Here is a 16,800-nt window from a genome sequence, read left to right as displayed (position 1 = left end):
GTCAACGTTATCATCTTAATGATTGGTCTCGTCCTCCTACGAATGCTAAGGAGTTCTTTAATATGAGACATTCATCGGCCAGGAATGTTATAGAAAGATGTTTCGTAATGATTAAAGATAGATGGGCTATTTTGCGTGATAACTCATATCATCCCATAGAGTCCATGCCACGTATCATCATTGCTTGTTGTTTATTGCACAATTTCATACGAACAACAATGAGTGAAGACCCTCTTGATAACGAAATCCCAGTAAATCACACACAACCTGCAAATGACCATGACAATGTTATTTCTATGATCGAGCCCTCACAAGAATGGACCGATCGTAGAGACCTTCTTGCTAATGAAATGTTTAATAGTTGGACTGCGATGCGTGCGCAGCGTGCCAACAATGTTTCTTAATTATGTATTTTTTATTTGTAGAACCAAGGATGTTTCTTATTAATGTTTATTTATGCACTTTATTTGTTTCTTATTAATGTTTCTTGTTATATTTGTATTTGTAGTTACATGAATTATGATTTTTAATTGTATAATTATGCATTTGTACATAGACATGGCAGATTCAAATATAGTGAGAGGAGTTACTCGGAGCAAGCATACCTGGACAAATGATGAAGATGCAAATCTAATTGATGCATTAATGGAGATACATGCATCCGGAAAGTATGCTGGTGCTGACAATGGATTCAAACCAGGTTATTTAAATGGTGTTCAACAATTGCTAGATGTAAGTCTTCCTAACTCTGGCCTCAAAGCAGAACCACATATAAAGTCTAGGATGAAGACATGGAAGACACACTTTAGCATTGTATATGATATGGTGCATACAAGTGGGTTTGGTTGGGATGAACAAAAATGTTGTATTATTGCCGATGATAGTGTTTGGAATGAATACGTGAAGGTATATTCTAAAAAATATGTTTTTTAGATTTTAAAATTTTAGTCTAATTTATTTGTAATTGTCTTGTAGTCTCACAAAGGTGTTGTGAATTTTCGTGACAAGTCATTTCCTTTCTATGACAAATTGTGTACCATATTCGGTAAGGATAGAGCTACTGGTAGTAAAGCAGTTGACCTTGGAGAAGAAGATGTTGTTCAAGAGACGCAAAAAAGCTCACCTGTTGATATTGAAGACTTTGATTTTGTTGATGAAGCCGTTCCAAATATTGATAGATCTGAAGGACAAACAGGAAGTGTAACAAGCAAGCGCAAAAGAGGTAGAAGCACGGATGCAGATGAGATATATCGAGAGTCTTGCAAAGATATCAAGGAAGTTTTGCTTCGATTTGGGGAGATGGTGGGTGAACAACTTAGCAAAGAAGGTATGGAGGCTCGTGAAATCTATGAAAAGGTTAGTGATGAGTTGAAAGCTTTACCAGGTATCACTACGAAAAAATGGTTCAAAGCAGCTCATTTGATTGGTAAAGATGTGGATCTAAGACGTTCTTTTCTTGCGTTGACAATAGAAGAGAAAATTGAGATGGTCGAGTGTATACCGATGGTTCAATGGGATAGTTGTGTATGGTTGAAGTATGTTTTGTATGTGAATTGGTTTTAACTATGGTTGATGTTTTTTGCTTAAAAACTATGTTTTGTATGTGAATTGGTTTGATCAATGCATATTTTGGTTGGAATTTATGCATCTTTTTATATGTTTTTTATTTTTTAATAAATATTTGTTATGAAAAAAATACTTGTGCTAATGATAAAGTTGATATAATTCTCTGTTTATTTTCTATGTACCAAACAAGAGAAATGATTCTCATCTATATTTCTCTATTGAAATCTCTGTACTACCAAACAGAACAGTCAATTCTCATTCTCCAGACTAATTCCCTTTCTCTGCAATTCCATTTCTCTATTCCATTTCTCTACAATTCCATTCTCTGTACCAAACACCCCCTAACTCTAAAGACAAACTCAATCTTTCTTTCTTTTTCCTTTTCTAAATAAAACTTAAATAAATTCGAAGCCAGTCATCGGTAAAAGAAGTTCAGTGTTAAATAAAAACTTAAATACTCTCAAACACGTCTAGTCAACTGTCAATAATATAAAGTTTCACCACTAAACTTTCTTACGTTTTCGTATCATCACACACTATTACATTCGTATTTCATAATCAAATTTCATCATCATCGTACTCAGTAAATCCCACCAATAACGAAGCTATGGTAGAGTCTAAGGAGGGTAAGACCTAGACATTCTTATCTCTACTCCATAGAAATAGAGAGGCTGCTTCTAATGAGACCCCCGGTTCGATAGTGGTTTTGCATCAAGCCTGTGACATAAGGCACGTAATACTCAACCATTGAGACACAGGCTGATTGGTGCATATATCCTTGTCTTTCGGCTATTGGCGCCACCACATGATGTCTGATTAACTTTCCATCATTTTTAACGCTATTTTCACAAAATTATTAAAATAACGTTAAAGTTAATGCAATTTTACTTTTGCCCAGCCAATGGCCCACGCGGTATATACACACACCGCAAACAGGGCTTTTTCATAATAAAATTTGTTAATACCAAATAATATGTATAATTAGCTTATATTAGAAAAAATGCATTTTTAAGCAAATTAATTTATATAAACAAGTCTCCGGTCTAAGTGGTTGTGTAAGATATCCAAAGACTGATTTCATTAAAAGAGGGATGTTTTTGGCTCAATTATCACATGTGACAAAATATGGGTTTCAATTAGTGTATATGTTTTCTCACCTGTGATAAGTTTTCTTCATGTGGTCTCTGGGGTTGAGATTGATGTACGAGCTTCCCTTCAAACAGGTGGCATCCAAGACCTTAAGGTTCCGTGCTCAGAGAATGCAAATGATCTAGTGAGCTAATGGTTCATCAATGATACAAATTAATTTTTAAAAAAACAGATAATAAAGCGATCAAGCAATAGACGTTGCTCATAAGTAAATTGTTAATATTCAATGATCCTTCACAATAAGCTTGTGATTACAATTGGAACCGTATAAGATAATCTTTCAACATTCTGGTGCTTATTATAATAAATGAATAAGCATTTATATCTTTGTTTGTATATTTTTAATCTAGCAGAAAGTACTTTTTCTAATAAATGCAACCATTTTTTGTTTTTTTTTTCCCACTAAAACAATTTTATATTTAATAAAAAATAGTTAAAAGTGGTGATTGAAAATTGAAATGCAAACCAAAAACCATTTATTTTAGATCCAAAAGTCTGAATAATATCACTACAAATGATTAAGTGCCTCTTAACCGTGACCAATAGTTATGTCTCTATTCAATAAAGTCGTCAAATTTGCTTTGCGATCGTTGCTAGTGTTTTGCAAGTGGGTCAAATAATCGACCAAATCAAATTGCTATTTATTAGGTTCAATAAAGTTGTTAAAGTGCTTTCTTAGGATCCTTCTTACTTTTCGATACGATTTATTAGGTTCGAGAAAAAGCTAGTTAATTAAACCAAATCAAATTAACCGAGAGGAACAAAAAAAAACAAAATAACCAACGTAAATTGGTAAACGATGATTTGATTTTGTTTTTTCTGAAAGTTACGATTCGTTGGATTTTGTTTTTATAGATCAACATCACTGTTTTGAGCCAAAAATTGTAGACAAATTTATTAATAACAAAAAAAAAATTGTAACACCTAACCCGGAATAAGCTGACGTGTCACTATTAAAGATATCATAAGCCAAACACAATCCAATTAAAAGAAAAGGAAACAAAGACAACCAACGGGTTCAAACAAACCGAAAGAAAATCTTAAGTCATATTTATTAAAGGTATATTAGTTTTTAATGATCATGACTATTGCCTCTTGGTCACTGCTGGTCCCAACTAATGAATTGGTTACTAATGGTCCCAACTTTAAACGTATTTGTTTCTAACGGTCCGCGACTAACAGAATCCTAACGTCGTTAGTTTCAGGTCGCCGAAAAAACGGTTTTGGTCGGAAAACTCAATTTTTTTCCCGAAAACTCAACCATTTTCGTCCAAAACATCTTGGTAACTTCGTATCGGACCTTTAGGAACATTTTTCTAGTAAAAACCCCAATTATTGAGGTCGCCGGAAACCTTAGAACCATCGTCGGAATCGGTTGATGGTGTTCAAGTGGTGGTAGTTGGTTAACGGTGAGTCAATCGGAGGTGGTTGCGGTGTTCAGGTGGTGTTTTCCGGCAACAAATTTGAATTTTCCAGCCAAAAACGTTTTCCCGACGACCTGAAACTAACGGCGTTAGGATTCTATTAGTCGCGGACCATTAGGAGCAAATACTTTAAAAGTTGGGACCATCAGTAGCCAATTCATTAGTTGGGACTAGCAATGACCAAAAGGCAATAGTTGGGACCATCAAAAACCAATATACCTTTATTAAATGCTAAAACAAAAGAAAATATAATAAAATTCTTTATTACTGAACTTCATTTTACTCTCATCACTGATTTTCCTGATTTCTTGGATTACCTGTAAACAAATAAGAAAAACATAGACAAAGAAACACGGCTGAGCCAAAATTTACCCAGTAACGAAAAGAATGATACAATAGGTCGAGATCCACAAACTCGAGATCCACACCGAAACAGAAACAGATGCTTAACATAATCAAAACCATAATCCAACACACGAGCAGAACATAATCAGATGCATATATATAAACAAATTAAAACATATCAGAACTACAACAGAAGCATATACATATACCAAACTACACGACTGTGATGTAATAATAATACAATAGGTCGTGTAACACATAATCACCCAGATCCAGAAACAGAGGGGTACACAGCTAGCTAGTCCATGCACCTATGAGATGGTACGTGTTGCGTAAACGCATTGTTCCATCCCCCAAAAAATAGAAGTCAGAAATCATAACAGAACTAGGATCGATCCATACGCTCCTAAGTGGCCCTAATACTACACAAAAACTAGTTAGAAACGTCGTGAACTTTAATTACGCACTGTCACGACAAGTATCATGCCATTGACGCCCCAACGACAAGTCATAAAATGCTCGAGTAACAGAGTACTAAGCTAAAACCATATAACAAAACATATTCAAATGTGAACATGAAACAAAGAGTACAAAATATATAATTTATTGCATGATACAAAAATATATTATATAGCGTATCTGAACTCAAAATGTAAATAACGCATAACAAAAATCTGTACTACAAAGTAACGGAATAGAGTAAATACAATAAGTAAACGAGAAAAGAAACCATACCTTAATCAATGAGCCAAATAACAAGCAATCAAACCCGTCCATATATAACCACAAGAAGTTATAATCCCATTACTTTTACATATTAGAGTATATATATATATATATATATATATATATATATATATATATGGGGAGATTTCAATTAAGAACCCCTTTGAGTTTTAAGAACTCGAAAGAACTCAGTGTAACGTTTTTTTTTTTCGAATTTTTTTTTACACATGCGTAATATATGTAAGTTACATACACGTAAAAAAATTATAGAATTTTTACGCACCGAGTCGACTTTTTACACATGTGTAACGGACGTAAAAGTTAGTATAACCACTTACATATTTATTCTCTCTCATACTTTGACTTTTTTGCCAGATTTAATCTCAACCACATATTCCAATCCATTTAATTAAATGTGTGGCCTAGAATTAAGTTCTTAAAACTCAACATGATTCTCAAAATATCCCTCCTCTATATATCTATATATATATGTAGTTCAATCATGTTTTAAATTGGTCCACATAAATTGGTTGTATACACTAGGTTTTATACAATCCGTTTCATGATTTGATAATTAATTTATTCAATATATTATAACAATTATTAGATATTGATTTTTTTTTTGAACGACCAACAAAAGCAAATATATAAAATAAAAAACGACAAGTACAAACCAAATATACTAGCAAGACACTAGTCAACACAACCCTCAATAACAATTACACTTTAAACCTACACCAATCCTCCCATAACAAAAGAAGTCTTCCGGATCTATTTTTAACCCAAAGATAACTTAAACCTTTAATATCACTCACAACACCACCCGCAGTGGCCGCCAAACCGTTGAACACTATTAAAAATAAATAGTGAAAATAAATTTTTCCTTGAACCTTTAAAATGCTCATATTTATGTAACTTGTACAGATTCTTTTACAAAAGCCCTGGTTTACTTGTAAACATTGGAAACTACCAAAAATAATATAATAGAAAACATGATTTACTTTATACGTGGAATGTGAAAGTTGCAAGATGATGAACAAATAGCAAATGGTCTATTATTTCATCTTCTTCCTAGTCATCCAATAAAAATTCAATTGACAAATCAGTAGTTTCTTTCTATTTAACAAATTAATAATTTGGATAGCAATTATGACGTAACATAATTAATTGAATATTTCATTACGTTTTGCTTGAAAAGCCATAATCAACAAAAGCTTTCTTTACCGTTAGGTTAGGCGAATATAAGAATTTAGGATGTTACCTGGTTGCCGATCAAATTTACGTCTAACAAAACAGGTTACAGAAATAGACGGTCGCAATTCCGGGTGGCGGCTAATATTGTTTCTGGCAACAAGCGATAGCAGTGGCGGCGGCTTACGGCAAGTTGCTTTTAAGTCGGTCACAAACAAAGCCTGAAGTTTCAGCGGTGCAAGGGAACTGAAGAAGAATAGCGATTTTGATGAAGGCAGAATTGGTTACAGTTTTATGAGAGGAAAGGCTGAGTATAAATGGCCGAAATAATACGTTTGAGAAGAGTTTCATCCCGATGAATACGTTATTGTAGCTTTTAATACCGACTGATCCTACTAATGAACCCGAACAGCAACCAGTTTCCGACTCAGTATGGCTTTCAAAATATAGAATTTTGGTTTGCAAAAACCTCTTTAAAGCATGTATTTACTAAAAAGAGCAGCAAACATGAAAAATCCCGGTAACCATTAAACATAAAGTTCATAACATCAACTAATACGAGAAGATAACAAACCACCATAAATCAAAACCGACAACCCATGTCAAAGAAAAATGCTTCCAAGAACCGATCTCACAACAAATTTAAAACAGACAACACCTAAAAGATGCGAACCGGCTTTCCCATTGTTGTCTTCAAGTACAAGCATCTCACCTGAAAACAGAATATAAACACAAACATCAATCCATGATGCTGTTTCAAAAAAAATTAAACCAAATTTGATCAAAATATAACTCACATTCTGCCAGTTCTTCTTCAACAATGAAACAAGAAAATTAACGCTCATCTGCACGTTTTGGAAAATCTGTTTCTCCTCCATGCTGCAGTTACCAACGGCAACTCCCATGCACAAAACCTTTTTCAGTTGAAACTTAACGGTCGCCTTGGTTTCATTCACCTTAGCCTCAAGGGATTCCTGGTGAGTAACAAGTGTCGGGAACTTTCCTACAATGTGACATGAATAAAACAATTAAAATCACATTCTAATGAAATAAGTTATAGAAACATGTAATTATATTAACTCAGTCAGACTTTGGTTTAATGAATAAATCAATGCATGGACTTGTAGACAAACCAAACATTGAACGAACAGTTCAGCGGGATGTTCGTTTATACTACGTTTATTTAGCAAAAGAACAAACATGAACAACTTTGTTCATATAGTTAAACAATCAAACATGAACACATGGCTCGTCCTTTCATTTAGGCTCATGAACATTCATTTACGTTCGTTCATTTAAATTCGTTAACGTTTGCTTTAGTTAGTTTGTTTACATTTGTTATTATATTCATTCAATTTTTTTTCGACCCATTACAACTCAGTCTAATTTTAGAACTTTATAGGCCCAACACACTGTTCTTCCCATTACTTTTAACTTGTTTAGCTAGGTTATGTTCTTTCATAAATGTCCAATTACGTTCGTTGTTTTGTTTGTAAACTGAGGGCCGGGTTGAACTCGGCGATTGTGCGCGAGAAGCCGAATGTTAAGTGGAGTGATGTGGCGGGTTTGGAGAGTGCGAAGCAGGCGCTGCAGGAGGCCGTGATTCTGCCCGTTAAGTTTCCACAGTTTTTTACTGGTATGGTACTGTGTTTTTAGGGGGTTTCGGGTTATGGAGATTAGTGATTGGTTTATGATTGTTGTTTAGGGATTTAATTGGTTTAAAGGTGTTGTCTTTTTAGTATTGCATAGCATAATCATACCATTTTTTGAGGTTTTAGACATGTTTTAGGCTTTTTTTTAGGGCTAGGTTAGGCTGGTTCCAACCTTCTAGGCAATTTGTGAATGTTTCAGACTTCAATCAGTGTTGCAGAACATGATAGGCGCTAGTTGGCAGGAGGGGTACCGCCTAGCGATTAATCAGATTGGAGTTTTATATGTAATTATACAAATATACATACATATACCAAAACTTGTATATAAATTTTCAATTTTGACTAAATAGCGGTGGCTAATTCATGATTTATCTGCTAGTTTATTAGAATTAGAAATAATTGGTTCAAAGGGCCCATGATTAGCAAAGGCGCATAGCATGTTTTAGGCTGATTCCAGGCCATTTTAGAATATTTCAGACAAGTTTGCCTGAAATTTGCGGAATTTTTAGGATTTGGTCGGAACCTGACTCGCTTGAAGGTTCTTGCTTCTGACAACATAGATTATTATTGTCCTATTTGTTCTCATAATCCTAAATATGTGAGCTGAATGACTTATGATCATTATGCTTTTAAGCTTGTGATACTAGTAAAAGCTTCATTACCATAATCCTCAGTTCTTACCAAGTTTTAATGGTGTTGTTGAACAATGTTTTTATATTATTATTTAAAATCACATGAAATGTACCATTTATATTGGATCTTTTGGATTGACAGAATGAAGATATAAATGAAAAATGTGTTCAGAACTTGTAAGAATGTTCTATGAGTTGAAATAACTCATCACCTAAGTAATACATGGTTCTTCTTAATTTTATTTCTCATGGAAAAGCTCTTTATTTGGTATCGTGGATTAGTGGTTAAGCTGTAGGGAGGATAATTAGATGCAGATGGCTTATTATCATTGGTTTCAGTTTTAACATAAGTTGTCAAGTGATGCTTGATGATATATGCATGTTTTGTAGAGATGCATTATGATTTTGTCAACAGCATGATAGTTTGTTTTTGTGGTAGGTAAAAGGCGGCCTTGGAGAGCTTTTCTTTTGTATGGTCCACCCGGGACAGGAAAGTCATACTTGGCAAAGGCTGTTGCTACTGAAGCAGACTCTACATTTTTCAGGTGTTAAATCTAAATAAACATAGATTAATTCTGTGTTTTCTTATTTTAATCCTATATACAATGGAACTCTCTTTATTAGGTTTGTTTACTTTGTAGTTTGTAGTTTTTACATACGAAATGCTGACAACTGTGGTTAATGATATCAAACTTTAGTTAGTTTACATAGATACATATGTGTGTGGTATGTATGGATAATTATATATGTGTGTGTGTGTGTGCATACATGCATGAATATATCTGTATGTATGTAATATGTTTGCATGGATGCTCCTAAAGAAATTAACCAAAGTTGATGCATGTCAAATGGGTTGAAAGTTATTTGAATTTTAAAGTTTATTAAAAGGCAAAATACCTCCACTACCGATTCATTAGAAAAGTTAGATAATTATCATTATGTTAATTTTTTACAATCATATCTATATCTTTAGCTATATATAAAAATAACAATGGATTACAAAGTTTTTGGGCCAGTCAGTCTGGCTCATTTTGACCCACACATAAAATCACTGTTTTGACACTAGTAAACTTGTTGTAACTTTAATCTTTTTTTATAACATGATCTTCTTAATGGAAATTCAACATTGGTCAGGGATCTAGACAATATAGGTGGGGTGGTTCAGTCCACACCGGAGCTAGACCTAACAATGGCTTGGAGAGGGTGCAAATAGGGACACTGAGAAGAGTGTCTTTATATGCACTCTCTGTGAGCCTTGTTGTGTCTAGGTTCGGTGTGGGTTGAACCACCACCACCTGTCTTGGCCAGGTCCTCAACTAATGGTGCATCTCTATTAAGGTCCTCTTCTTTAAAAAAAAAGTTGAAGCTGCAATAAGTTTGTTGTGTTTCAACTGATTTCATGGTTGCACTGATTGGCATTGACACTTGCATACATACATCACACTGTGGAATGTGGACTAGTCACTTATGTATAAAAGTTAAATGTCGATTTTTAGCCCATCTACTCATGAATGGACTGATTTGGGTTGTGATTTATCCAAATCATATATTTTTGAACGCGTCAAATAGGTGTCAAATATATGATTAATATTATAATGGTTTTTTCGTAATTAAAATTAATTTATTAAATATTTAAATAAACTTTTACACAACCTGTCTGACTCCGATCTTTCATCCTCTAATGAAAGGAACTTCCAATATTCAAGCTGACAATATATATATTTCTGACTAAAAAGAACTTTTGGTTATGGTTTCTGTATATTTTGGGTTCTTTTTCTTTTTTTTTTTTGCATTCATGAACTTATGCCAATGAGTTGGCAAGTGCCAACTGGTGGTTTGGTGCAGTGTTTCTTCTTCAGACCTTGTTTCGAAGTGGATGGGTGAAAGTGAAAAACTGGTGTCAAATCTGTTTCAAATGGCTCGTGAAAGCGCACCCTCTATTATTTTTATTGATGAGATTGACTCTCTGAGTGGTCAACGTGGCGAAGGCAACGAGAGTGAAGCTTCAAGGCGTATTAAAACCGAAATTCTTGTTCAGATGCAGGTGATTATTAAAATTTAAAACCACAAAAAGATAAGTGATAAATTGATAGTAATCAGCCAGCACCGATATGACCAGTTTTTGTACATGAACCGAACGAGGCATGTTCACGTTTGTTTGTTTTACTTTAACTGAACAATCGAAAACGAAGAATTAACGAACAGGGTTTTCTTGTTCATGTTCATTCATTAAGAAAATGAACGTGCTCATGTTCGTTTGTAGATATTATAAACGAACGGTTCACGAACGCAAACAAGCATAGTTGAACATAGATGAACAAACATAATAGCGGAACACCAGTTAAGTAAACGCTAAATCAATCTGTTGGGCCTTATAAAATAAAACCAGACTGAACAGCAGCAGGCGATATAAGCGATCCTTTAATTTCATAAACCTACAGTAAAATGTAATGGGCCAAAAAGAATAAAGTAAATGGGTTATATAAACGAACGAACTTAAGAAACTTAATCGATGTACATAAATAAACGTAAACAAACACATAAACGAGCGTAATATAAATGAACGAACAAGATGCGTGCTCATGCTCGTTCAGTTAACTAAATGAACAAAGTATTTTATTCATGTTTGCTTATTTGTTGAATAAACGATCTTTTAGCCGAACGGTTCACTAAACGTTCGGTTCGTTTACAGGTCTATGACCACTTGCCAACTTTTTATTCTTTCAGGGTGTAGGACACAATGATGATAAAGTTCTTGTACTTGCAGCAACAAATACACCCTACTCTTTGGATCAGGTTTTTTAGAAAGTTAATAATACCTGTTAAATATTAATATTGAAGTCACCTAAGTTATCATTTTTAAAATAATTGGTGCAGGCTATCCGTCGGCGTTTTGACAAGCGTATATACATTCCACTTCCAGATTTGAAGGCGCGACAACACATGTTCAAAGTAAGGATGACTCTCCAAATATTCAATATCTTTGCTGCTATTTCTATTCAGTTGTTGTCTGATATAAAATATGTTGTTTCTTGAAATTTGGATTTTAATATTTTCAATTCACTGCAAGTAAGGGTCTCATATTGAGCTGGACGATTGGGTACAAGTCAGCATGGGTTTGTGTCTAATGAGTGATTTTAATTAACTTTTAACTTTTCCGTTTCTTTTTATAAAATAATTAGTGTGTAGTATGATTACCACAAATGTGATTTTTATATGCATTAAGAATAAACTTTTGTGAGTTTTTCGACTCGTTCAACCCAGTTGATTTGTTTCCTATGTAGCTTAACCTTTTTCTTTGTCTTATGTCTTTACCCATATGACCCGTTAAGAGGCAGAACATAAAAATCTACCCATTTATTAATAATAGGCCAAAGTGCCTCATGTATTTGCAAATTTATTAAAATGGTGTATAACATGTGGGTTATTATACAGGTGCATTTAGGAGATAACCCTAACAACTTAACTGAAAGTGACTTTGAAGCCTTGGCATGCAAGACAGAAGGATTTTCTGGTTCTGATATTGCTGTCTGTGTAAGTTCAGTTCTTACATTTACTGCAAGTATTCATAAATAACATTAAGGGTTCTGCTATACGAACCAACCCCCCCCCCAAAAAAAAGTATACTCCGGATTGCTTGTCACATCATACGGGCTGTATGATTGGATGAAAAATGGTCATACGGGTTTTATGACTTTCGGGGGGCCACATCGGCCATTTCTTTGTTGGTCAAGAACATCATAGGCGCCATATGATTTGCCCCTCGTACAACCCATATAATCATTTTCTTCCTGTCAATCGGCCCATATGGCCATTTTGTCACTGTCATACACTCATACGGCCCGCATGATCTGTCAGTGGTGTCTCGATGGTGTGTGGTGCTTCTTTAGCTCTGCCCTTTTGAGTATGTATCATATATGCTAATTAAGTCTAATATTTTTTACTTATATAGGTTAAGGATGTTTTATATGAACCCGTACGTAAGACTCAGGATGCCATGTTTTTCGTTAACACGAATGACGGTCTGTGGGTCCCGTGTGGTCCGAAACAACCCGGGGCTGTCCAAACCACCATGCAGGAGCTTGCAGCAAAAGGGCTGGCAGCAAAGGTAATGACATTTTTTCAGGATCAAATTGTTGACCTTTTTCATCGAACGGTTAATTCAAGTTATGTTATTGATAAAGTCACATTATAAGCATTCTGATTATTTGGACATGATATTTTATTGCAGATAAGTCCACCACCAATCATGCGAGCAGATTTTGACAAGGTTCTTGCGAGACAGAGGCCGACTGTAAGCAAAAGTGACCTTGAGGTTCATGAGCGGTTCACAAAAGAGTTTGGGGAAGAAGGTTAAAAGAATGGTGAGTCGCACCGGTTCTTGTTAAATGTACCATGCTACTTTGTGTTTATGGATTACTGTTATTATTATACAAGTTTATCTACATGCTTTTCTTCTGAATTAATGAAAAATGGTGTGATTAACTTTTTAAATTGTTTGTGTTGTCCATGTAATACGATTTTTGTGAAAATGCCGGAGTCACTGACTGTTGGCGTTGGTGTATTTTGCTTTCACTTTCTCATCTTTGTAATAAGATAAATCTAATTTATTAAGTTAAAGTGAAAACATGATATATAATTAAAGTTAGCAATTACTTTAACATGCTATATAATACATCTTATGATAATTATTAGTATAAGCATGTAAGTATGCAACAAATAAAATTTAACTTTTCACATTGCTGCATACGCTACATATACATTTTCAGTGTGTATACATTGTTGATTACATCATATGTGTTACTAATGAAGCTTTAGTGTGTGCAAGGTTATTTACATTGTTGCATATACTTCTCGTATATTTATAATATAATGTATGCACTATTGTCTACATGTAATAAGGTTTGATGGATCAGATGTTGACTTTGTTCTCAGTTATTTGATTTAGAAGGAACTAAATAAATAAAATTTAGAAAACCAGAAACTTCAATCCGGTTCAACTGACCGGCACCATAACCAGCCGGCTCAAATGAAGGTAGTTTGAGAGTACAAAACCGGAGCGGTTGGGCAAATAATTTATGCAGTCCAGTTTGTTTCGGACCTTCGGTAACGCTTGTTCAAACACATCCTAACCAAGATTACCCAATTTGGTCTCACCCACTCATTTTAAGCTATTGTCAATCAATCTAACAAGATTTTAAGCCATGAGCTAAACATCACATCACATCACATTACAAAACTGTTGATGATCATGTATTAGTGAACAAATTTCTATCTAAAAACCCTATTCCCTTGTACATTCTATCTCCTACCATCAACTCCTATCCAGGTACCAAATTTCTTGGCAATGGAAAACTCAACTTACTTTCGGGTTTTCCAAACCGTGAAAACCGTCTACTCGCGTGCAATCTCCTCTTTATAACCGGAACCTTTTTCGCTACCGACCGCCATATCATCTCCACCGCATCACCCTTCTTAGAAGGATACTGAAACTCGAAAAAATGCTCAACTTCTTTAAGCCTTTCCCATTTCCGAGTCCACTCGGTTTTACTGACATTCCTCATAAAGTTTATAAGAAACTTGTCCTTTAACGCGTCAGATGTTTTAACAAAGATACAAAACTCAGAGTAATCAAGAACATCTTCAAAGGGTAGTTCAATATCATCACTAATAATAACAGGAACACAGTGGCTAGCAATTGCATCAAACAACCGATTTGAAGACGGTGTATCACCGGCTATATTAAGACAAAACTTTGATGATTGCATCCCTTTAGTAGCAGAAGGTATACCTTGCTTTTGAACACTACCAAATGCAAAACGAACGTCTTTTTCTTTCTGTAAAAGATAAAAGATCTCTTGACGAACAAAGCCTCCGTCTTTTCTGTATATTGCTCCTTGAAAAAACAGCAAGTTCTGGCGCGAATCGAACCCAGACGAGTCGTTAACATAGCTTTTGATTATATGCTTGTAAGGTGCAATAACATCTTTGTCAATGTTTGCTATTGTTGGTGGATACCTACCAAAATCCGAAAGTATAAACATTGCAGGCCATAGCCGCATTCGTGCATCGAGTAAACTGTTTGGATGGTGAGCCACAATAACATGGTCTATCCCACCGGACCGGTTCCATTCAGGCTGACGCGTTAAGTACTTGACTACCTTCTTTTGCAGCTCTTTGTTTTTGTTCGTTTTTTGCTGCGGGTTTAGTCTTGAAAACCGGTTGAAACATAATGAAGAGAAAAAGGGGACGAATATTACATCGGCTTCACTCGAGTTGTGAACCCGTATAGCGGTTTGACCACCGGTTTGACCGTTAATTTCCGAGGCTAAAAGGTCTAAGGTAAGCCAGTATGCTACACTATGCTGCAAGTTTAACCCACCGGGGTATTCAGGCACTTTTAACCGAAGGTCTGGCCACGGAGTGTACCCGTCAGGCTCCCAATCCAAGAGCTCAAAATGAAACTCGGACGGTAAATCATACATAAACACTTTAAGAGTTGGTTCTTGTTGTTGTTTATGATCGGTTAAATACGGGCTGCAATGTTTCGAATGCGGGAAGAGGTTTTGATCAATGAATTGAGACCGGGTACCCGAGTTCAGGAGTAAGGATAAAGATAAGATGAACAATGTTAATGCAAGTGAGAGCAAGGCGATTAATGATTTCCAGGAAAGTAAGGCAATTGAATAATATGAAGCCCCATTTCTGTCAGCCATTTCGTCGAACAGGTGGTGGGCAATGCTATTTCATGGTGGGAAAAGATTAAACCTTGGAATGATGTTGAAGGGTAATTGAAATGAAGATAAACCCTGATTGGAATTGGATTGAAGATCTTGAAATCAAGCAAAATCCGGATGAATGGCAGGAAGAAAAGAAAAGAATCAAATCAATGGAGGTGTGTTTATGTATGTGTTTGATGAATGTGAGTGTTTCTTTGGGTTCTCACCCTCCAAACAAAACTGGCAAAGATTTAACAAGCCTCAAATTGGGGGGATCCATTGCTTTACAATTTGCCTTTTATTTTATTTTATTTTCCATGTGAATCTGGTAGAAATATATATAAAGCACATGCATGCTGACATGTTAACTTCAAATGATTTTTATATACAAAATTTTAGGAGGTGATTTTAGGATAGAAGGAATACAATATCGATTTTTTTTAAAGATTCTTTCGTATAACAGTAACTAAGTTTCAATTTTGTTCTAATCAGTTTACTGATATAAAGTTTCAGTTTATTTTCAAATATTTTGGCAAAAATGCGTAAAAATAATTTTAAAATTGCGAAAATGTGTATAGCATCCAAAAAAATTTATAGTTTTATAAATAACATTGGTATTTTTTTATAAAAAAAACATATTTTTATAAGGAAATTGGTGAATTATTTTTCATCATTTCAAATTCTTTTTTTTTTCACATTTTCTCAATTTTAAAATTATTTTTTACATTTTTTTACTATTTTTTTGCAAATTTTAAAAAATATTATGCAAGTCAAAATATTTGAAAATAAAAAAAAGCTAGATAACTTGCTATCTAGTTCAAATATGTAGGACAAATAAAACAAAACTATACACCAGTAATCTGATTGGAACAAAACTAAAACTTGATTACTATTTTATGAAGTAAACTTTTTTTTTATATGGCCACACTGATGTAAATTTTGGGTGTGCCCATAATCACCTATACGCATTGTTGTAATTAGTTTAGAACTGTAGATGCTCTATTGTAACTAGTTTAGACACAGTGTTGTAACTTCATTTTTAATGGGACAACGAACCTGTCACCTCAGCTTGAAACACCCCAATGCCGTTAAAGGGGTTGGTGAACATGGGTTGTTGTTTGCCCACTTGAGGCCACCTCTCTTCATATAATTGTGATAGCCTATATGATCCAATCGCATCACTACTTGTTTCAGTTTTTTGTTTATTAATTTTATTTAGCCAATGACCACCATACACATCTTCGTGTTTTCCGATGGTTTGTTGCGGATGGTGCTTGTGGTCTTCCCATTTCTTTTTCATGACAAAACTAATACAACTCATGGTCTAGTTAAAACATGCAGTAATACAATTCCTCTAAGTCAATTAGTTTGAAAATGGTAACTGTTAGGTCAGGCC

The 16,800-nt window shown here is 34.6% G+C and overlaps 2 protein-coding genes across 2 annotated transcripts; one reads left to right on the top strand and one right to left on the bottom strand.

Moving 5' to 3' along the window:
- Window positions 1-7,865: 7,865 nt before the first annotated feature.
- Window positions 7,866-13,145, top strand: LOC143578579 (protein SUPPRESSOR OF K(+) TRANSPORT GROWTH DEFECT 1-like). The gene is made up of 8 exons (XM_077062115.1): window positions 7,866-8,037; window positions 9,125-9,230; window positions 10,531-10,729; window positions 11,413-11,481; window positions 11,563-11,637; window positions 12,121-12,219; window positions 12,638-12,793; window positions 12,917-13,145. Exons 1-8 carry the CDS (start codon window positions 7,866-7,868, stop codon window positions 13,040-13,042), a joined length of 1,002 nt encoding a protein of 333 aa, XP_076918230.1. The 3' UTR covers window positions 13,043-13,145.
- Window positions 13,146-13,925: 780 nt separating this feature from the next.
- Window positions 13,926-15,409, bottom strand: LOC143576756 (putative arabinosyltransferase ARAD1). Its single transcript, XM_077060785.1, has one exon. It carries the CDS (start codon window positions 15,399-15,401, stop codon window positions 14,007-14,009), a length of 1,395 nt encoding a protein of 464 aa, XP_076916900.1. The 5' UTR covers window positions 15,402-15,409; the 3' UTR covers window positions 13,926-14,006.
- Window positions 15,410-16,800: the final 1,391 nt, after the last annotated feature.

Source organism: Bidens hawaiensis, unplaced genomic scaffold (assembly GCF_021521415.1).
Source record: "Bidens hawaiensis isolate Kalapana, Puna unplaced genomic scaffold, B.hawaiensis_p1.1 tig00001461_1, whole genome shotgun sequence".
Classification (NCBI taxonomy): Eukaryota; Viridiplantae; Streptophyta; class Magnoliopsida; order Asterales; family Asteraceae; genus Bidens; species Bidens hawaiensis.
This window is presented reverse-complemented; position numbering and strand designations above follow the sequence as displayed.

Coding starts and splice junctions, on each gene's coding strand:
- LOC143576756 (XM_077060785.1), bottom strand. CDS start 15,401: ATGGCTGACAGAAATGGGGCTTCATATTATTCAATTGCCTTACTTTCC.
- LOC143578579 (XM_077062115.1), top strand. CDS start 7,866: ATGTCCAATTACGTTCGTTGTTTTGTTTGTAAACTGAGGGCCGGGTTG. Junction 12,220..12,637: donor GTTCTGATATTGCTGTCTGT/GTAAGTTCAGTT, acceptor TTACTTATATAG/GTTAAGGATGTTTTATATGA. Junction 12,794..12,916: donor CAAAAGGGCTGGCAGCAAAG/GTAATGACATTT, acceptor ATTTTATTGCAG/ATAAGTCCACCACCAATCAT.